This window comes from Mus caroli, chromosome 1 (genome assembly GCF_900094665.2).
Source record: "Mus caroli chromosome 1, CAROLI_EIJ_v1.1, whole genome shotgun sequence".
Taxonomy (NCBI): Eukaryota; Metazoa; Chordata; class Mammalia; order Rodentia; family Muridae; genus Mus; species Mus caroli.
In genome coordinates, this window is record NC_034570.1 from 168936705 (window position 1) to 168959192 (window position 22488).

The 22488-nt window shown below is 44.4% G+C and overlaps 1 protein-coding gene across 1 annotated transcript in view; it reads right to left on the bottom strand.

Moving 5' to 3' along the window:
* The window catches only part of Smyd3 (SET and MYND domain containing 3), a 564623-nt gene that overhangs the window by 115416 nt on the left and 426719 nt on the right, over nucleotides 1-22488 (bottom strand). The window contains exon 8 of the mRNA XM_021156846.2: nucleotides 20241-20351. Within this exon, the coding sequence (XP_021012505.1) occupies nucleotides 20241-20351 (111 nt within the window). The remainder of the gene's footprint in view (nucleotides 1-20240; nucleotides 20352-22488) is intronic.

Consider the following 22488-nt stretch of genomic DNA (forward strand, 5'->3'; position numbering starts at 1 on the left):
TGTTGGCTGCAAGGACATAGAGAAATCAAACTGGAACTGTACTGGGAACTTCCTTGGTACAAGCTGGCTTTCCTAGCATTAGAATGTGCTTTAGAGGCCCCTGGGAGAGAAAAGGTATTCAGTGGACATTCCCAATGGTGGACCTGTATACTATAATATAAACATTCAGGCAACATGTGCCGAGGGGTGCAATAGTGGGGTGACTTATGGAGGTCACCAAAGGGATCTGAGATCTGTTCCACAGGAGGGGATTTATACACTGTAGACCTGAGTAAAAGCCTGCCACTCATAACATCAAAGGCCCCAAGAGAGGACCTACCATTGTCGTTTTGCTACATGGATACTCTATAGAACTCCAGGCTAAATATTTATGTTTATACCTATAGATTAATGCTGCTCTCAACCTCGGTTGCAGAAGCGTCTTTTTGTGCTGGGCAGCAGTCCAGACAGAAGCGCTGAGAATTAGTGACTGCTGGTGCTCAGCTCTAAATGGAACATCTATACCAGCCCCTACCCAGGACTTAGATAATATTGTGGAAGGTGAGGTAGGAAGAGTGGAAGAGCCAGATGGTGGGAGGAAAGCCATGAAATGCTGTCTTCTGGACATAGCGTGGCCGTTACACTCATAAACTCACAGCGTTTACAGTTCCCTATGTAAGACCCACAGAAGATGATCAAACCTGTCAACATCCCAAAATAGATGGGGAGGAGTTCATGAGGCCCCACCCCTAGCTGAGGTAACTGATACTTGCTGGGAGAAAGAGAGCCATTTTCTTTTTCTGGACCTCGGGGTGGTTGATGTCCATTTCTGGGATGGCTCCATGTCAATATGCAGGTAGTTCTAATGGAACTAAATACATTATTAAAAAGGGAGGAAGAGGAGGAAGAGAGAATATAAAGGTGAGAAGGAATATGCCGATGATGGGGTGGAGGAAATGAGAGGAGAGAGCTGGGTTGATATAATCAAGTATACTGTATACTGATATGGGTTAAGTTCACAGCATTAATTCTAGATGAACCATAGTCTGGGCTATGGAAGGGACTGTGTGAATGCAGTCATGAAATTACCAAAGTTCCTCTCAAAGAACTGAGAGGAAATGACAGCAGCAGCCGAGTGTTGGCAACTGCAGTCTGCAGAACAGAAGTTTTGTGGCATACACCTTATTGTCTACCACTGACCAATACTTCACCAAGACCTGAATAAACAAAGTGTTGTTTTCTAGAAAACACTACCGGACAAAGCCAGCCAGTCTGAACCCAGTGTGTCAAATGTCTTCAACAAATAATCTTGAGACACAACTATCTGATTCAACACAGTGTTACAGAGTCCTTCATGGGCGTGCCATGAGATGATAAATGGACACATTTCTGCTTGTATTTCTGGACTGACTAGTGTCAACACTGGAATCTACCCTTGGCTGGAACCATGTTCCATAGTCTGCAGAGGAGGCTAAGTTTCAAAGAGCTGGCTAGCTGCACCTCAAATGATGCTAGCAACCTCACAACGTTTATTGAGATTTATTGTGGTAATTATTATAAATGCTTTATCTCTTTTGGTCATCTCAGTAAAGTTAAAAGCCAGTTCAACTCCCTTATTTACAGATGACAAGCATGTGGTTGAGATAGGAAGTAACTTAAACTCATGTAGCTGCAAAGAGGTAGCGACGGATTTAAGTCCCAGCTGTGTGATTCCAAGGCCTATGTGTATGACGCTAAGCCTATGTGCACCTTGCTAAGCCTATGTGCACGCCTTGCTAAGCCTATGTGCACCTTGCTAAGCCTATGTGCACCTTGCTAAGCCTATGTGCACTTTGCTATGGCACAGTGCCTCCAGATTCTGCCTACTTGAGGACTGGCAGGAGGGATAAGGCCTATTTATTCTTCCTCTGCAGCTGCATGGGACAGACTAGGACCCTGATGGAAGTCAGATGAGGCAGCCTTCAGTTCATGAGAGTAATCACTTCTCATTACCAGAGAAACCCAACAGGAGAGTGATCTGCTCAAAGGCAAAGTGCTGAGACCTCCATTAAAGGTTCTGTAGGAGCCTAGGGCTTGCTCAACCTGGATGGTGTGGGAGAGCATCCTGACATCAGCGGGGGCCTCCCCAGTCCCCTCCCTTTCTAGGTTTATGAGCATCTATGAAATAGATCTCCTTTGTCAACTATACAACTGTTCAGATCTCAGCTGGGCGTGGCAGCCCATGCCTATGATCTCAGCACTTGGGAAGAAGAGGCAAAAGGACTAGGAAACGTTCAAGGTCAGTCTCAACAACATAGCAAGTCTGAAGTTAACCTGGGCTAATGAGTCTCTACCTCGAAACACCAAAACAGACAAGGAAATCAATAAAACTATACAGATCTTTATCAGGTAGTATTTATGATCTTCAATAGTTTAGAAAACTCACATATCTGTGCATTCCCCTGGTCTGTTACTACAGCTTGGCTTCCCAAGGTAATGTGCACTTTCTGAGAAGAATAACACCAGGGCATAAACTGCTTGGAGGAAGGACTCTATCAAAATGGGATTGGAAAAAAGGTTCTACCTTTCCAGCAGGTGTCTTGTATGTTAGGGTGTGAGTCTTGATATGAGTAAGTGGGACAGGCCATGTTCAACTGTTACAATCGGGGATGAAGGGTCAGAATATCCCTTCCTGACTGCTTACCATTTAAAATATCATGAAATTGTACTACGCACAAAAGTCATCATGAAGCATCCAGTAATAGAGATGCTTGGAACATAGAGCATTCTAGTAACGATACTGATATATTTACTCTTCTGTGGAATCCAGATTTATTAAATACCACCTGGATATCGAGGGCACACCAGAGAACCGGGCTGATGAGGTTATCCTGACAATGTCAACATGCAAACAATTAGGCGATAAATACAAATGATCCAGAATGCTTGTGCTAAGTGAATAATTTATAATCTAAAAAGATGGTCTAGAGGCAAGCAATTTGCACAGTGTGGTGAGGCTGAAGCTGAAGGTGTGGGCATAGGAAAGAGCCAGGCAGGCACAAAGCTTCAGGAAGGGTCTGTTTTGAGTTTCAGGCCATGGGAGCCAAGTATAAAGCCCCTGGGGCAGGCAAGAGCCTGGCTTGTTATAGCCACGAGCCTGGGTTGAGCCTGAAAGTACACAGATGCTAGACCACATAGCGACTGGCTACCCTTCTGAGGCCAGGGCTTCTTGCTAATGAGAGCTTTGGAAGAAGCCCCTAAAAGAAGACAGCTTGAGGTCTCCATGTAAAATACAAGCCTAGAAGGGCTCCATTTAAGCAGGCTTTTAAAACACACCTTTATAGAGTCTAAGCAAGAGAGCCTGCTGCTGGAGAAAATCCTCAAGAAATTGCAGTTTTTACTGCAGTAGGCAGAAGACACCAAGAAGCAAAGATGGCCTGTCATCAGTTGGGGCTGCTTCATTTAACTTCCTCTTTGTGTCTGCACAGGAAAGGTAGGTTTCCAGTACTCACATTAATCAAGCCTGCTGCCTTCACTTAGCTGCTGTGAAATCTTCTCCAAGTTTTCAACAACAAAGGCCTACACATCCTCCACTTCCCAGTCACCAACCCTCCCCTCTATATGAACAGCCTGTTGGGCCATCTATGGCTTGATTGACTACAATAAGCCAAAGCTCAATAGATAATTTGGAGGAATGACTCCCCGCCTATTTTTAATGATAGGTGGTGAGATGGTAGATTTGGGGAGTACTGTGGATAGTCCTGGTGCTATTTGTATTTTGATGCTAATTCCACTTTCCCAGGAGGGGTTGTGGACAGGAGTGAATCAGGTGACTTCTTGTGAACCTTCTCCCCATCTTAACTTGTAAAATAAAGGCTAGAGCCGGTGATTGGGCAGCAGAAGGGAAGGTGGAGCTGAAAAGATTGGGGAAGAAGGAGGAAACAGAGAGAGAGGACAAGGAGGAGAAAGAAGGAAGGAAGATGGAGGGAGAGGAAGATGATCCAGAGTCTGCGTGGCCTTAGCCACAGGTAGCTATGAATATCATATAAGGGATGGATAATTATGGGACAATTTGTCTTATCTAGGTAGTCAATTTATATCAATATCAATTGGCTCTGAATAAATGGTATGGCCATCTTGTGAATTGAGAATTTACTGATATATAAATCTGACTGATAAATTGTAAGCTTCTAGAGTTTTGATTTTACAGGGTTACTGGGATTTGGGACTGCTGACCCTGACCACAGAGGGTGGATGGCTGGGAATGTGAGCAGTAAGAGAGCCATGAGTCACAGCAAGGGGCTGGTCTAGTGGCTGCGAGACTGCTGGAGCAGAGAGTAGCTGGGTATAGCATAGGACAGTGCCACTTTTGAAATATTTCCTGAAACAGGGGAGGCATGCTGAAATGAAAAAGAACAGAATTTAAGAAACTTTCAATGAAGTCTCTAAGTCAACTATCTAATGACTGAAAAGTAAAGGAAGAAATGCCTGACAGCGCCCTGGGTCCCAGCTTCCATTCAGCACACATCTGCTCTGCAGTAGGACGAGGGGGGCTGATGACTTTACCCTGACATGCATGTATTCTGTGAGACACAGCATTGCACCAGTAAATAGTGATCTACCTTCTGTTGACATAAAATATTTAAATTAATAAAAATCTACATGATACATCTCACAGCGCAGTGTACTTAATTGAAAGACTGGGTGGTGGCAGTAGTAATTTTCCCAGGTGAAAATTATTGGGATGAGCTCATAGCAGCGTGAATGGCTTAGTCAATAAAGGGACTTCCACGGGCAGGCTGTTACAGAGTCCATCACACTTTCTGGAGAAGGTGGGTGGTGTGCCTCCATTCCTTAATGTGGCGGGGTTCAGAGTGGTGTAGAAATTGAAACAGATAACCAGTAATTGCCCTAAACAGACAGTGGCTTTTCCTGCTTAACCTGTCTGCTCCGTCTTCAAGGTCTACAAAGTAATTATAAGTAATCCCGGACCTTATTAAAAGCCCTTCTGCCCATTGCTGAAGTACTCTTGGAGACTAGGTGATGAGAACTGAAGAAGTTCCATATGGAATTTGCTTTCTATGTGGCAAGCTGCCACTGGGCAGAAAACTGCCCTTCTGCAACTGCAGACAAAATGTCCAGAAAACGAGAGATACACGGAAGTCAATGGCTGAGCTTTGCCAGGACAGGGTAAGCAGCCTTTCCTAATTCCTGCTTCCCAAAAAGTCGGCCAGATATACTCAGCCAGAAAGCTGCAGACGGATGCTCCAAAGTTATAAGGATAACAGTTCTCTGTCACTTCTATAGTTGTGGAAGCTGCTTGCTTATACTTCCTGCATACTCAGGTAATATTTATTCCTTCCCAAGTCTCTGATGGGGCTGAAGACTAGAGAGTTATAGCCTCACAATTACATTTAAGTTGTTCACGACTTAAGAAAGCGTTTTAGGTCTAGGAAGATGTTTTTAGGATGATAATACAAGTTGGAATGGAATTTTATTTATGTGCAGAACTCTGAATCATCAAGATAAGATAGATAATCAAATCCTTCCTCCTAAGTTGCCAAATACATATGAACTGGACATTGTGAATGTAAATCTCACCTAATAGTTTTCATAGTTGTTATGATTGCATAGGTTATGATTTTAAGAAAAAGAGCCTTTAAGTGGACTAAAAGGGAGAATTGTAGAGAGAATAACTTGTGTTTCATATGGATGCATCACCTGTCAATTAAAAAACCTATGGTCTATAGGAAAGGTTGGAATAAAAGGTGGGACATCTGGTAGGTGGAAGGAATTCTGGGAGAGAGTGACCTGGGGAAAGAGTCACTGGGGAAGATGTGAGGAGGACAGATACGCAGTGCCTGAGCAGAGGTAACCAGCCACATGGCAAAATGTAGATTACTATAAATGGGTTATTTTAAATTGTTAGTTAGTCAGGGAACAAGCCCAGCTATATGTCCCAGGTATTTGTACATATATTTTGAGTCTGAGTCAGTAGAGCAGGAACTTGGGGCCAGGAGGGAAACAGCTCATAACATGATTATCACACCAATAGCATTATGGCAAGCTGCATTTTCCAAGCTGTAGCACAGATTTCTTTGGTAGCAGTGGTGGTAGTGGTGGGTGATAGCTGAGATAACATCTGAAGTAGGTCCTGGCTCTCAGATGGAGCACTGCTCTAATAAAGCTGACAGAAGCATCTTGCTAAAGGCAGGAACCCACACAAGCGCAAGGTCTGAAATCCCAGGCACTCTGTCAGCATGTCACTTTCTCCTAGTCATACATTTTCTCCTGTCCCATTGGTTCTGTTACTCTTCAGAACCCTGACTAACACAATTTGGTACCAGAAAATGGGCTCTTGCTGGCTGTGACCCATCTGACTATGCTGCTTTGGGAAGGATTGTGGAATTATTTGGAACTTTGGTCTAACAAAGACTTTGAGGGCTCAAAGCTCAATGGGCTGTTCTATGGGAGCTGGGAAGACAAGCATGCTGAAGGCAAGCATGTGAGCAGCTCTCCTTCACTGCTCCAAGTGCCTGCCTCCAGGTGCCTGCCTCCAGGTGCCTGCCTCCAGGTGCCTGCCTCCAGCTAGTTCCTGCCCCGACTTCCCTCACTGACAGAAGATGAGATACACCCCTTTCTTCCTTAGTTAGTCATGGTGTTTATCACAACAACTGAGAGCAGACTAATGCAGGTATGTGGGACTGTCTCTGTAGGAATGTGGGCATGGCCCTGCAGCATTGACCCTCCCTAGTAACTGTGACTTGCTTTTAAGGGGGCTTTAGGTGAAAGGCTCTCCTTGTAGGTCTCTAAAGAGCACAGTGGGATGCACAAGTTCTTGTTGACTGTTGTTATAGAAGCAACAAATAAAGTAGAATGATCTAAACAAGAAAAAATAATTTTATACAATTTTTTCTTTGGTATAATGTCTGGTCTCCCCCCCCCCCCCTCAAAACATCTCATTCCTCCAAGGAGTTATCCAGCAAGACCAACAGATTGTGAAACTTGGAAGAGGGGAAACTTTGGGAAAATTCAGAGGCCAAATGGTTGGGAAAGACTTTTCTTAGAAGACATCCACAGAAGAAATGGTAGCCTATTAAAAACAAAGTCAACCATGCTACGTGCAGTCTCTGTCTGTTTCCACAGCTCAGGAAGCCAGGAAGCTAAGACAGCCTTGGGTAGGACTCCTCGTGAGCCTGCACAATCCCAGTTCCTTAATCTGTCCTCACTTCTACTTTCCACCTTTCTCCCCTGACTGCGGCAGCTTTCTCTGACTCTTTTTAAGTTAGAGAGCCGCCTGCACACAGCTACAGGATGAAGCTCGTGGAGAATGCTACCCTGGGTCTTTTGCGGAGCTCGAACACAATGACAAGCTATTAGGGAAGTTAGTACTTACCACAATGATTTGAATTGACCTTCCTAAATGAAGCTGCCTTGAAAAGAAGATATTCAGTTATAGGATGTAAAATTTGGGCAACTCTCGTCTTCTGTAGAGGTTGTTACACACTGGGGCCCTCTACTGTGTCGAACGCAGCCTAATCGTTTAGAAATAATTAGTGTGCTTTTGTTTCAGTTGTAGGAAGCATAATTTATTAATTGGCTGCTATTTTATGTGTTCCAGATTAAAGGGCACAATAAATTAAGAAATTAGCATTAAGAAGGTATTGAGAAAATGCCTAGATTAACTAAATTCTGAGCGGAACAAGATGCTTACAAGTTAAGGATGAGGGTATTTATTGCCTAGAGCTAGTTAATGACAAGTGTAGGGACAACTGTTTAAGGGCCTTTAGCTGCAGCTTTCCAGTTCTAACAATATAGACAGGCTAAAGTGATTCTAGATCCCTAATTTACATTTTAAACAAGAGTCAGAGAAAGCTTCATTATTAATTATTACAGTCCCCGGGATCTGCCATGCAGGCTGGCAATGTAGGTGCAAGAACACAGAAAACAGGCTGGAACAGCCATGGAGACCAAGTAGCTTCCTCACTAAAGGGGGTACAGCTGCAGGGACACATGTTCTGACAGTCACACCTCAGTGTAACGGGTGAGTGTCCTAACCTGTCCAGAAGCACCCAGGGACAGCCTTGGAAGCAGGTGAGTATCTGAAACATGCCATCTGCCAATTTCCTGGCTGGTGACCAGACCAGACTAGCATTCTGTGTTTACAGACAACTGCTCTCATGGATATGCAAGAAGAGTTCTCAGAAGCCTTTCTCGAAACAACGCCGTGAGAATCATCGTAGACCAATTTCTTCCTCAACCTCTCACCTTTGACCCCCACATCCCAGGGCAGCCCCGAGCTTGATTGGGAGTTCTGCGGTACGGCATGATGGCTGGACCAACTGAACCCAACTGTCCAGTTATTCAGTTATACATGGCACTACTTGCTTCCTCCCTCTCTACGTGCGGTCTCTACGGTGGACGCTCTGAACTAGATCCTTCCTATCTCTTGCAGCTGTTCCCATCAAACTGACCCTGATACAACTTACCCTGTCTTCTCTGCTTATGAATCTAAGCAAGCAGCATGCTCTGTGCCTGGGATCTTCAGTGTGTAGCAAAAAGCCTCTCTGGCCATCATGTCAGCAGCTTTGGACAGAAAATGGAGGATGGATTGTAGATGCTATGTTTGCTATATAGGTGGAGCCTTAGAGCCATTTTTCAGTCAGGGGTCTGGGAAGAGGGGACACACACCTGGTGAGCCACACACCTGAATTACACAGTGACACCATGGATCCTCCCGGGGGCTAGTAAATGTGTAAGGGTCTGAAAGTTGCTAAAGGAAGACCCCAGACTCAGATAGTATGCAAAGACAAAGAGCGCTTATTCTACAGAAACGACCAATGTGTGGGGTCAACCACTCTCCAAAATGTCGACCCCAGACAAAGGCACACAGGCCTTCTTACAGGGAACCAGGGGGACTCTCTAGAAGGATTAGGCAATCTCTAATATGATTGGTAGGGGCCAAAGCGGTGATATTAGTGTAACTTTGATTGACTACTATGTGAGTTGTTCTGTATTTATAGAGTGGGTTAGGTAATCTAAAATTTCATTGGTGGGTGCTGGAGAGGTCACGGGTCAACTCCTGAAATGGAGACAAATGGGGTTCATGTTGTTCTTTCAAATGGATCAGTTCCATCCTTCCGAACTGCTTACGCCTATTAACCATGAAGCCCCACCCAAGCAGCTAGAAAACTCACTCTCTCACCTTGGCCCACATTCCAACAGAGACACTAGTAGACGGCTATGCTGGTGGGAGTACAACTAAGTACAGACTGTAAGGGCGTTGGCGAGTATGGCAGGCAGAAAGGGTCAGAGTTCAAGTTCACTGTTGAGTTCAGTGCATGGGTAAGGGAGGAAACACACCAAATAAAAGAAAAGTAACTGAACCATTCCACTTCTGCAAAGAGTAAGGCGAGGAAGGGAGGGGGCTGGAGCACATCCCCCACCTCTGAAATCTGAGCTGTTCTTCTCACTGTCACCAGAGTGGCTACCTACAGGTTCTGGAGCCCCCTGCTGCCCACTGCTGCTGTGCAGTGAGGTGCTTGCACTCTGACTACGAGGGTGATGCTCCAGCTGTGAGCACTGAATATATATGTATTTTCAGGAGCTGCAGAGACACACTGAGGAAAGTACTTGCTGTCAAAACATGAGGACCTGCATTGAGATGCCCAGAACCCAAGGGAAAACAAACCAAATAGAGAGTGTCTGTAATCCCAGCACTCACATGGCCAGGGCCCACACAGACACAGGAGGGTTCTACATAAGGTAGAAGGTAAGGGCTGACATTCAAGGTCATCCTCTGACCTCCATACATGTGCCATGGCACACACTGTATGCATACCCACACTCACACGTGCACAGACTCAAACATCTTAAAAGAAGGAGGATGAGCAATAAGAGAAGGAGGAAGAGAAGGAGGAGGGTGAGGAAGAGGAGGAAGAGGAAGAGGAGGAAGAGGAGGAGGGAGGGGAAGAGGAGGAGGAGGACGGATAGATATACAGTCTCATAGTCTGTTTCAGGCTTAGGGCCAGCAGAATGTGGTCTCTCCTTTCTGAACTACAATGAATAAGGAATAAACAGCAGGGAGGTTTGTCCCACGATGCCTCATGACTTCTGTCTTATTCTGAGCAAACGGGTCCAAGTGTGGCCTCACCCAGCAAGGAAACCAGTTATCTCCCTCCTTTTTTGTATTTTAGCACAGGTCCTCCTATGGCCTAGGCTGGCCTTGAGCTCAGCATGTAGTGAGGTTGGCCTCGAACTGCAATTCTTCCTGCTTCCACCTCCCTAGTGGTGAGTGGTGCGAGCGCAGGGTGCTCTCACCACAGCTGGCTAAGAAAAGCAATCCTCACACAGAAAACCCTGAAAGAAGCATAGGTCTCAGATGGAGGAGACCTTGGGGAAAATCAAAGTATAGAGCCACACACATCTGTGTCCACTTTGCCCTCAGAGCTATGCAGGGAACTGTAGGGGGACCAGGGCGGAGTTGGTAGTGGTGGAAGGGCAGTGATGAGCCCAGGGCAGCCAGATCCAGCTTGCTTCTCAGAAGTATAAGCTGGGCAGGAGGGGGATATGAGAAAGACATTATGGATGAAGAATATTGAACACCCTAACACAGGGACCACTGGAGTCTCACAGATGGCAAATGGAAGGGAATAAGAGATGACTGATGACTGAAGCCAGAAGGCTTTGAAAGCTGCCAAGAAGCCTAGGCGAGCAATTCAGATTCTTATCATCAAATAACAGGAACCGGGGATGCTGTAGTTCTTGGAACTTTCAAATGGATCATTTTAGAATGATAACAGCCAGCAATACTGAGCATCTTCCATCTCCCAAGCTACACACACATTATCTAATTGGAAGCAAAAGAGCTTGGCCAAGTATCGGTAAGTCTCCTATTACAGGAGAGAAAGGGGACTGGGAGAAGAAAGCCTGCCACACCAAGTGACCGGCATGCAGCAGGACCCAGAGCCAGAGTGCTCTCAAGCACTCACTTTCCATATTATGATCTCACTGCCAGTTACTCACCATGCCTCCCACTTCTCCTTGATTTACCTCTGCACTACTCCTGTATTATCCTGGGGCTTCAGAAAGAGAGACTGAGGGTCTGCTGGGTTGACACATCAGGTAAAGGCATTTGCTGAGCAAGCATGAGGACCTGATATCTGCACCCATGCTAAGGTGGAAGGGGCCAATCAGCTCCTAAAAGATGTCTTCTGATCTCCACAGGCACGCGTTCGCAAGCCCTCCTCCCCCACGCCATACACATGCAACGAATAGAATTTTAAAATGAGTTACAATGAATAATATGTTGATTCAATAAACAATACCAGAACAGCAGGATATCCATATGAAAAAAAAAAAGAAGAAAAAAGAAACCTTGTGCCACATAATGACATGAGTATAAAGCCCCAAAATATAAATTTTGAATAGAAAGCATAAGTTAAAAGAAACTTTGTTCTCTTGGATTGGGCAAAGATGTCTTACACAGAACATCAAGGCCTCATCTACACAAGGAGCATGCTCATAGAGCAGGCTGCAATCAAATGCAAACTCCTACTCCTCAAAGACTGTCAACAGGCTCAAAGTCAAGGCCCAGGTGGCGAGAAACACATTACATGACGTGTATTTGCTATACAGAATCAAAGACTCTCATCATTCAGCAAGAAAACATCATACTCTTTCCAAATAGGCAAAAGATTCGAGCAAATGTGTCTTCAAATGAGATAAGCATGTGAAACATGCTTATGGGCATGCGATATATTTGAAAGGACAATTATTAGCCATTAATGAATACAAATTAAGTCCAAATTCAGATGACAACGCATAACATCACATACGAGGACAACTGAGAATAAAGAACAGGGCTGACAAGAATGAGTGTCTACAGAGTTCTAAGTCAAGGTTGGTGGGAATTCAAATGTGTCTGTCACTCAGTAAAACAACGGAGCAAGATCAAGCTCAACATATATTTGCCATATTACTAGCAATCCCAACCCTAAATATTGATCTGCATGAAATGAAAATTACAATCATCCCTTGCAGTCTGGGTGGAAACCTACGGGGGTTGGGGGAGGGGCTCTCAAAAACTAAGGTAGAATTACTTGATGATCTGTGGATTCTACTCTATCTCCAAAGGAATGGGATCAGGACACCACAGTGATGTAATTCTGCCCCGTGCTCTCTGCAGCAGTATTCTCAATAGCTGTGAATGAAATCAGCCCGTGCCTTCCACCTGATGAATATTCTGATGAATAAAGAATATCACTACACATGCATACATGTTTACAGACGAATGCATGTATGCATACATGCAATGGAATGCTAGGTGGCCATGAGAATAAAAGAAGGAACTACTGGTGTTGGTCTGAACATGGGCCGAACAAGCAAGAAAGATAAGCCAGTCAAAACCAAGATGGGAATGGAGTGATGGCAACCAGGGACAGAGAGTGACAGATGGGTGTCGGGTTCTAGTTAAGTCCGGGTTAGAAGATCTGGTAGGGTGACTACAGTCAGGGAGTGGTTACTATAGATCTCAAAAATAAAGAAGAAAGAATTTTAAATGTTTTGCCATAAAATATTGATAACTGTTTGCCATAAGTATTTTTTTGTCGACTCAACAGGAACCTAGACAAACATGAAAAGAGGAAATCGCAACTGAATTGCCTCCCTCAGAATGGACTGTGGTTATGTGTGTCTGTGGGGCATGTTCCTAACTGATGATTGATGAAGGAGGGCCCAGCCTTCTCTGGGTGGTACCACATCTGGGCAGGTAGGTCTGGGCTACAGAAGAAAGGTAACTAAGCAAGCCCTCAGAAAAAAGCTTATATGCGACATTCCGTGATGACTGCTTCAAATTCTGCCTCTTAAGTTCCTGCCTTGGGTTCCTGACCTGACTTCCCTCAGGGATGAAGTATGACCTGGGAGTTGCAAAATGAAATAAAACCTTTCTTCTCACATGTTGTTAACTTAAACATGTTTGAGAAAATAAATATGCTAAACTGGGTTACATAGAACATACACGCATAAAAATGTGACACAGTACCCAGATGGATATCAAGCATAAACATAAAGCCAAATGAAGAATTTTGAGGGGCATACAGTAGAACTGTACCCCTAAAGGGTGGCGACAGCAATTTCATTCATTTGCCAGAACTGAAAGAATTGTATAGTTTTTTTTTTAAAGTGAATTTTGCTAAACATAAAGTACATTTCAGTTTTTTAAAACAAACGTGGATGGTTATATTTGCTACAGATTTATAGCTACAGCACAACAAATGGGAAAAGGCCATATACTAGAGAGCCCTGCTAGCTCATGTATGGAATGGGAATAGAGCAATCACAGCTTACACAAGATGCAGAAATTAGACAAGATGTGGCATCTAAGGAACTCAGTCGAGCACCTCCAAAGTATCTGGTGTTGCCAAAACTTCAGCAGCTACTCCAATCTATCATGTCCTCTAAAGAAGATAAAGAAGATATGCTTCCTCTTTCTTACACACAGCTATGGACAGTGCACTGGGGAAGTACAATGCTCCATTAATAGAAAAACTATTCTCTGCATCATATCTGCAGTGGTTGTTGAACCATGGACTGGGGTCTTCACATTAAGATACTGTCATAGGGTTTCTATTCCTGCACAAAACATCATGACCAAGAAGCAAGTTGGGGAGGAAAGGGTTTATTCAGCTTACACTTCCACATTGCTGTTCACCACCAAAGGAAGGCAGGACAGGAACTCAAGCAGGTCAGGAACCTGGAGGCAGGAGCTGATACAGAGGCCATGGAGGGATGCTGCTTACTGGCTTGCTTCTCCTGGCTTGCTCAGCTGCTTGCTTTCTTATAGAACCCAGGACTATCAGCCCAGGGATGGCACCATCCACAGGGGGCCCTCCCACCCTTGATCACTAATTGAGAAAATGCCTTATAGATGGATCTCATGGAGGCATTTCCTCAAGGGAGGCTCCTTTCTCTGTGATAACTCCAGCTTGTGTCAAGTTGACACACAAAACCAGCGAGTACAGGTATGATCTAACAGTTCTTGTCCAGTGTGGTCCAGAGAAGCCAGAGTTTTGATATCCTTGGAATATGCCAAAAGCCAGTAGATATTTGTAGAAACTGGGAGGTTATAAGGTGGTGTTTATGTCACTACAGATTATGAAATGACACTCTTCTTAAATGCATGGTGAATTCTGGAACCCAGCTAAGCTGCAAGAAGACTCCTACTGGTCTGCTTAGAGAAACACACTGTAGCATCGAACACTGTGGTGCTGGGACAGCATATTCTATGACAAACATAAAGGTCACACTAATGACTTCCCAGGAAAGAGATGGTCCATGGGACCTGCTTAGAGGTCACCCAGTGCTTTGTGGCAGCCCTGGGTGCAGGAGTCTGGGTTATGAAGTCAAGAATGCCTTCCCTTGTTAACATGAACATCAGCCATCCCTGCAACCATTTTAGAGATGCCATCCCCTGCTTACTTGGAAAAGCAAGAAGAGGTCAACAAGGTGGTTCAGTAAGTTAAGGTGTGTGCTGCCAAGACTGAGGACCCAAGTTCGATTCCCTGAGCCCACATGATGGAAGACAAAAACTGATTTCCACAGGTTATCCTTGGATAACGTGTGTGTGTGTGTGTGTGTGTGTGTGTGTGTGTGTGTGTATGTTTTGCATTCTTCTCTCCTCTGAGAAATCTCTCCTATCTTCCTGGAGATAACATACCTTGCCTATGACGAAAACTTTAGAAACAGGAAACACATTCTGCTTAGACTGTTAAAACTTGGAATGTGAAACAACTCACCATCCTGCTACGATGCAGTTCTGTTCATAATTAACTTAGCAAAACAGAGGAAGGCAACAGGAAAAAAAGGAAAGAAAAACATCTTGGTTTACTAATGACTTTTAAGTAGTAATTGCTCACATCTCAAGTGGACTCAAGTTACCAGAATAATATCCTTGGATAGAAACGTCTGCTTCCCTTTGAACACAGCTTTAACCCAACATTACTTTTTCTCCTGACCAAGCATGGCTTCTTTCTGCAGCCTCCTGCCCAGGTACCTCAGTTAGGAGGCACAGCCACGGATGCCCAGCACCTTCAGAAATCAAGGCTGGTCATCCTGAATGGTACCACCATGCCCTCAGCACAATATGGACTAAGGACAAGTGGGGTGCAAACTGAAGAAAGGCCAAACTTTGGTGCCAACCAGAAGAACCCTGATGTTATCAACCATGCAAGTACCCTTTGACTTTTCAAAATGCACACAATTTGCCTTAGTAAAGGTGACAAGTGTAAGGCCTTAGTTGTAAGAAACAATACTTGGGAAGGGTTACCTGAAGCATTTCTGCACACTGGTTTTGTCTGAGGAAGATGAAAATTTATTCTTGCAGTAGAACAAACCATTAGAGAGACACTCCTCAGGATCACACCATTGCTTGTCATTCTTTGATTTTTTAAGATATAATTTAAAATTATGTCAATTAGTCTCACTGAGGAATATAAAACTCAGGTACTTCAGTGGCCATGGGGTCTGAGAAGAATTCTGCCTCAGTTTGAGGAGAACTGTGACTTAGCCGAAAGACAGGTGTGTGCTCAATTCTGTGGGTTTTGTGAATTCTGAAACTGCTGTTAGCTGTGTGTACTGACAAGTCCAGAGCGAATCTGTGATTTATCTAGGCCATTATGAAAAGGATCATTGGGCATACATTCTGGGGACTAGCCTGTCTTACCTTTTTGTCTCATCTCATTTATCTCTCAAATAAATATAAAAATGCTTGGCTGTTGTGTGACATATTCAGATAGTCCCACATATGTGTAAATACATGCTTGTATGTGCACACACATGTTCATGAACACAATTTTAGCATATTTTGGGTAAAGGAAATTGGTATGTGCAAAGGAAAGAAGGAAAACATCTGGCTCTTGGGGCCATGACCTTGGAAAACACAAAATACTGAGCTATGAGTTGAAAGTTTATCTTGAGCACTAACCCTGAGCAGAGCAAAGGCACCGAAACAGAGGTGCACAGGAAAGCCTTCTCTGAAGCAGGATGTGGTGTGAGTGAGAAGAGAGAGCTGGAGAGCAGGCAGGGGTTACTTCATAATCTTGTAGGAAACAAGAGCTATGAGTGGACTGACAGACATGGCAGCCCATTATTATTTCAATAAATTACATCTTGGGGTGTGTCTATGTGTATGTGGTGTGAGATATATGTGTATGTGGTTTGTGTATATGTATATGTGGTATATATGTGTGTGTGATATGTATATGTATATTTGGGGGCATGTGTATGGCATGTGTGTATGCATGCAGTGCCTTGTGTAGTGTGTGGTAGTAGTGATGGTGGTGTGTGTGTGTGTGCATATTGGGGGGGTATGGTATATGGGTATGTGCACAGTGTGTGTGTGTGTGTGTGTGTGTGTGTGTGTATGAATGTGTATGCAGGTTCACATGCCTGTGTATGCACAGGAGGAAGTCAGAGTAGAACACTGGATGCCTTCCTCTGTTGCTCTCTGCTTTATCCTCTTGAGACAAAGCTTCTCTCTGAACTTGAAGCTTGCTGCTGTTTAGTGGACTGGGCTGTCCAGCAAGATCACAGGATCCTCTCATCTCTACGCCCAGCTATGGGGTTACAGGCATTCATGGCTGTTTCCAGCTTTTATGTGGGTGTTGGAGATACAAACTCAGGTTCCTCACACTCACACAGCAAGCACTCTTACGCCCTGAGCAATCTCCTCAGCGCCTAGCTGTGGTGATTTAATAGATGAATTAAATACAGTTGGCTTTAGGGAAGAAAAAGTGACATGACCAGTAAACACAGATTTTTTTTCTTCTTCTTCTTTGGGTTGGGGAGGCAATAAAGCATGTGGCCTTGAGGGAAGTTTGTTATGTACCAGTCACAAACTTATGGAAATGGTCAGTCCCGTTTGGTCTGTTCTGCTTGTGCCGTCTTAGGTTCTGACCTGAGGAAAGACATAGAGGTCCCTAAACATTTCAAAGCCTCCTTAAGGTGGTCAGTTTTATTTCTTCCAGATATTAAGCTGCTGCTAGTTTAGAAGGGAAAATTCACGTGTGCATACTGAACATGTTGGAAGTAGGGTTCCTGACTTCCTGAAACAGGAAACCAGTGAACTCCAGCAGCAGGCAGATGTGTGCACCAGCTAGATACTGCGTGATTAGGAGAGCTGGGACAATGGGCTTCCCAGGTTCCAAGACAAACACAAATCGAGGACTGAAACACAGTTAACGCTGACTGTCCTGAGAATTTGAGTGTACAGCCTTTGGGGAGTGTGCTAAGTAGTGAAATGACCTGTGGGTAGTTTACCCCCTGGGCAAATTAACACTGTGGAGACTTGGGCATGGCTATCACTAAGCAGAACAAAATTTCCAGATAAATGGGAAATTGAAAATATAACAGGTTTATACATGTAAGTACATACCCTGCTTGTCTCCACATGGAAACACTTCATACAAATGTTTATACATGTAAGTACATACCCTGCTTGTCTCCACATGGAAACACTTCATACAAATATGGCACAATGGGGCTGGATGAGGCCTTAAAGCCACGTACGTAGTCTGTGTCCCTTATAATACAGACAGAATAATCAATATGCCACATACAGAATGGACTGGACTTCAGCAGCTTAAGCAGATGCTTTCTGGATTCCACTCTTTGGCCTATCTCTAACACGGCACTCATGACAAGTCATGTTTGTTACATGCCAACCTGACTGGCCACAAGATAACCAACATTAACATTATATCTGTGGACTAAGTAAGGGAGATTTCCCTCCCTCCTGTGTGAGTGGACATCGTCCAGTCAGCTGAAGGCCTGCACAGAATAAGGAGGGCTGGCTTTTCCTTAGTTAAGAGGGAACAGTATCCACCCGGTGCTTTAACGGGGATATTGGTTACTCCTGTCTTTGGCTTCAGACCTAAATACGAACTCTTAGTCTTGAACCTATAAACTTTTGGTCTGGAATTCACACCGGTTGGCTCTCTTGGGTCTCCATCTGAGTGTCAGATCTTATGATTTGTTAATTTCCATATGGTTGAGAGTTGGTTATAATTAACTGACATCGTACTAAGAGCTCCATGGTGTTATGATGGAGCTGAACAGGACTGTTGCATAGTGATACCATAGATGTTGTAGCATTACTGCATAATATATTACCAGTACAAAGAAGCCTACTGTGCTGGCAATAGGATCAAGTATATGCACAATCAAGTATGATATACAGTTGTCAATATATGACTGTTAATTGTTCGTTATGCTATATCTTGTAATTTCAGAGCAGTGACTATACTCTATAAAACAAGCTCACCATAGTAGGTATACCATGTTCTACATACACAATGACAAAATTACCTAATGTCAAGTGTATCCCACTGTGAAGTGCTTTCAACATGGCCTGTAAGTCCACATCCCCAAGAGTGTCTACATTGCTCCCTAATCTCTGTAGAATCTCCTTTTCCCTATCTGGAGCTTGAACACACCGGCTAGGTACTGGAGGCAGCAGCTATCTTGGGAACAAGAGGACATGGGAACATAGCCACATGCTGTGAACTGCTGCAGAAAAAGAAATGACCTGGGGACTGTCTTAGTTACTGTTTATTGTTGTGATGAATCACCATGATCAAGGCAATGTATAAAAGGAAGCATTTAGTTGGGAGCTTGACTACAGTGTCAGAGAGTTCATGAATGTCAAAGTGAGAGCATGATGGGAAGCAGGCAGCCAGGCAGGCATGGCATTGGGGCAGTAGATGAGAGTTACAGGCAGAGAGCAAGACCCTGGACCTGGTGTGTGCTTTTGAAACCTTAAAGCCTACCTACTAAAACACAGCTCCTCCGACAAGGCCACACCTCTTGATCCTTCCCAAACAGTTCCACTGGGTACCAGATATTCAAATATGTGAGCCTATTGGGACCATTCTCGTTCAAACCACCATAGAAACTCAGTCTGCTGGTGCAGGCCTATAATCACAGCAACTCAGAAAGCTGAGGCAGGAAGACACTACTTTTTTAACTTTGTGACACCCCGTGTTACAATAAAAATTAAAATAAATTAATAAGCATTAAACATATAGCTGAGCATTTATATAGCATAACACTAAAGTAGACTGAATCTTGGTGCTATCTATCTGCAGCAGATCCAACTTTTCCTACTTAATTCTTTCTTTTCTTTGAGACAGGGTCTCACTGTATAGCCCTGGCTGATTTGGAACACCCTCCAGAGATGAGACTGTCCTTGAACTCAGAGATCCACCTGCCTCTGCCTCCTGAGTGCTTGGATTAAAGGTATGTACCACCATGGATTCTGGGATTAAAGGCATATCCCACCCATGGATTCTGGGATAAAAGACATATCCCACCAAGAATTTAAGGCATGTGCCACCACTCCCAGTTCTTAAAATTCCTTTTCATGAAAAACTACTTATATCTGCTGTTTCCAGTATTCAAAGGGGCTCACGGTCCTTTCTCAAGAAAAGCAGTCACCTCTCCACAGTGATGAGACAACCACAGATGGCCCCAGCATGGTACAAGAACAACCTGGCTGAGCCAGTTGACCTGAATGGGCGAGCTGCTTCTGTCCCTTCTTTCTTCATATCATCCCAGAGGCATATCTCTGAGGCTGCCTTGAGTTTGGCTTCACAATTTATTTAAATAAATTGTGACATAAAATGAGATAATGACCATAAAAGACATCTAACTACGTAAACAAACACCCGGAAGAAGTAAGATGATGGCGCATAACCTGATTGCGTGCAAACCAAAGCAGATAAGTTCAAAATGAGGACAGTGCATGAGTAACTGAAGAGCAGTTTATTATGTTTATGGCATTAGTTTTGGCTCTTCTTCCTTCCTTGGAGAGTGAGAGCCGAGAGGTAAGTGAGCTCCATCTGATAAGGCGCTGCAGAAGAGAGCCTTTTGGAACGAATTTAAAAGAACTAAGAAGACAAAATACTACGTGGAATGTTTATTGCTCAGCAGTAACTGTTATCAATCGTAACATAATTCAGGCTTCTTACTGTATGCTCTCAACAGCCCTCTCTCTGGCCTTTCATATCCTTTTAATTACATGTTTAATGTCATGTGTTTAATGTCTATATTCCCATGATACCTGAAGCCCCACAGATTTTAAATCTCACCTTGTCAGGAAATGAAGAGTGCAGCAAGTGCCCTGTTCTACTTAGCTGTGCACTTTGGAGCAGTGTGAACACAGCCGAGCTCCCCAGACCCTTCAGACACCACCACGGAAAGCTTCAATCTGCTCTCATTCCACCTACCTTGTCCTGGGTTTGGCATCGGACGCAGTCACACTCAAAGCAGTACTGGTCCCTCAGCTGCTTCCTGCGTTCCTCGCTGGTCATCAGCATGTCCAGGTAGCAGATGGTGAGCTGTGGGAACCGAGGGAGAGGCTTGCATGGCTGGTGTACTCATTTGCTTCTACTGCTATCATCACTGCTAACGCTTAGAGTAAGACATCAACGGGTGGAAGAGAAAGGAGCCACCTACAGCCTCCTCCCTGGCGACTGTAATGTGTCTTATTCTAGTCTGGCTCACCGTCAACATAAAGACATTACATGCTTAATTTAAAGAATCAGGTTTATAACCTGGACACACTTTTGTACTTTATCTTTGTCTTTTGTTTTTCTTCCATCAAACAGTAAAACCTCAGGAGTTATTTCATATTTTAGTGTCACTAAGGTTTGACCATAAATTCTATGACCCTTGATGACCAGAGAAGCCAGTTTCACTGTTCTGGGTCCCTGGTCTTCAGGTAACACCATGGGCATAAACATGTTTCCCCAACACACAAGAATCAAATTCACAGTTATGAGAACTCTGCTCCCCTCCCTACTGCCCTGCAGAGCCTCCCTAGTTAGGAGAGGAGGCAGCAGATCTACTTCATGTTGTCTAGACTGAACCCTGTGTGTCTCCCTTGACTCTAACATCCAAAACCATCAGGAAGTTCTGTTGTATCCACATTAACAATTCATCCAGAAGTGACCACTTTTAATCTTTCCCACTGTTACATCCCAACCTGGCCAACCACCATCTCAGGATGGTCTCCCCACCCCACCCTTGGCCCTTCTCTCCTAGAAGGAATCTCTGCATTCTACAATCTAGCCTTCACCACAATGGAAGTCAGACAGGCTTTCTTCAGTTTGAAATACTGCAATAGCGCCCCCTTTTGTCTGAGGAAAGCCAAGGTCTTACAGAGCAACCCGAGTGTGGCCTCTGGACTGCATAGGCTCAAGGCTGAATTGGAGGAAGGAAATACAAAGTCCTCATTTAGAAACTTGTTTACTATTTGGTAAGAATGTGTGTGTGTGTGTGTGTGTGTGTTTCTAATGATAAAACATTGTTATGTTTACTGTTTTTAAATATTCATTTTTCAAATTTGGCAAAAATATTAAGTCTGTGATGACCCAAGTAAAATATTGGTCTTTCATCACTGGGGACAGAGAAGCAAGAGCTTCATATAAGCTGCACCCACTCCTCTGAACGCATGGCCCTCCCTGTACGTTGGCTTTCCCGTGGCTCTTGCTGCTCTGGCTAGTCTGGCCTCTTTGCTGTCCCTTCATATTTTCCCTTCAGGCCTGAGTTCTCCCAGATCCACCAAGGTGGCCTCCCTGGTCCTCTTCCATTTCAATCAAATCCCATTTTCTCTAGGAGGCCTAACCTGCAGCCTATTTAAAATAACAACTGGCTCTCGCCACACCCAGCGCTCCTCCCCTCCCCCTTGTCTGCATTTGCTTTACTCTGGTAATGGATACCAGCTTGTACTGTACTGTATACATGACTTATTTATCTTTTTTCAAATGCAGAACATAATTATGGGTGTGGGGGAGTTGGGGATATTGTAGGGAGGAGGGGGCAGGGTTATCTGTTGAAAGAGTTGACAAAATGCCCCAGAGCAAACACTCCATGTGGTTTTTCTTAACTGAAAACAAAGCACCCTGTGTCTACTAAACATGATTATACTTGTTTGAAGTCAAGGTAGGGCAGGGAAGGCCTCTGACAGAAAATGACTTGAAGGTGGCCTCCTTGAGGAGGAGGAAGTCTGGCGAGCCACAAGGGTCAGACGCACACTGTCACCAGGGTGACAGAAGACAGGACCTGAGCTGACTCCCTGGCTCATCACCGGGTCTCATGTTAGAAAGCTGTGGGTGCCTTCTTCCATAGAAGAACTAATGTCCGCCCCAAGAGTATAGATCTGGTCTTGCAGGAACGCCTCTGGTGAGTGCGGCACTCCTGAAGTAACTGCAACAGAGAAAACCTCAAAGGGGCTGAGATCTGCATTTGACCAGATTCAAGCCTGACTCTTTCACCTGGACTGCAGCAGGTGCCCTTCTTGGGGTGGCAGTGGAGCCCATGATCAGAAGGAGCCTCTACAGCCCCACCGTGGAATATATACAGTACAAGCTACACAGAGAAGTGGTGGTGGCTGGCTCTTTTGGCTAAGACAATGATCATCTTTTCATTTCCTCCATCTCTCTCTTGCATTTTGATCTGAAGGCAGGGTAGAGG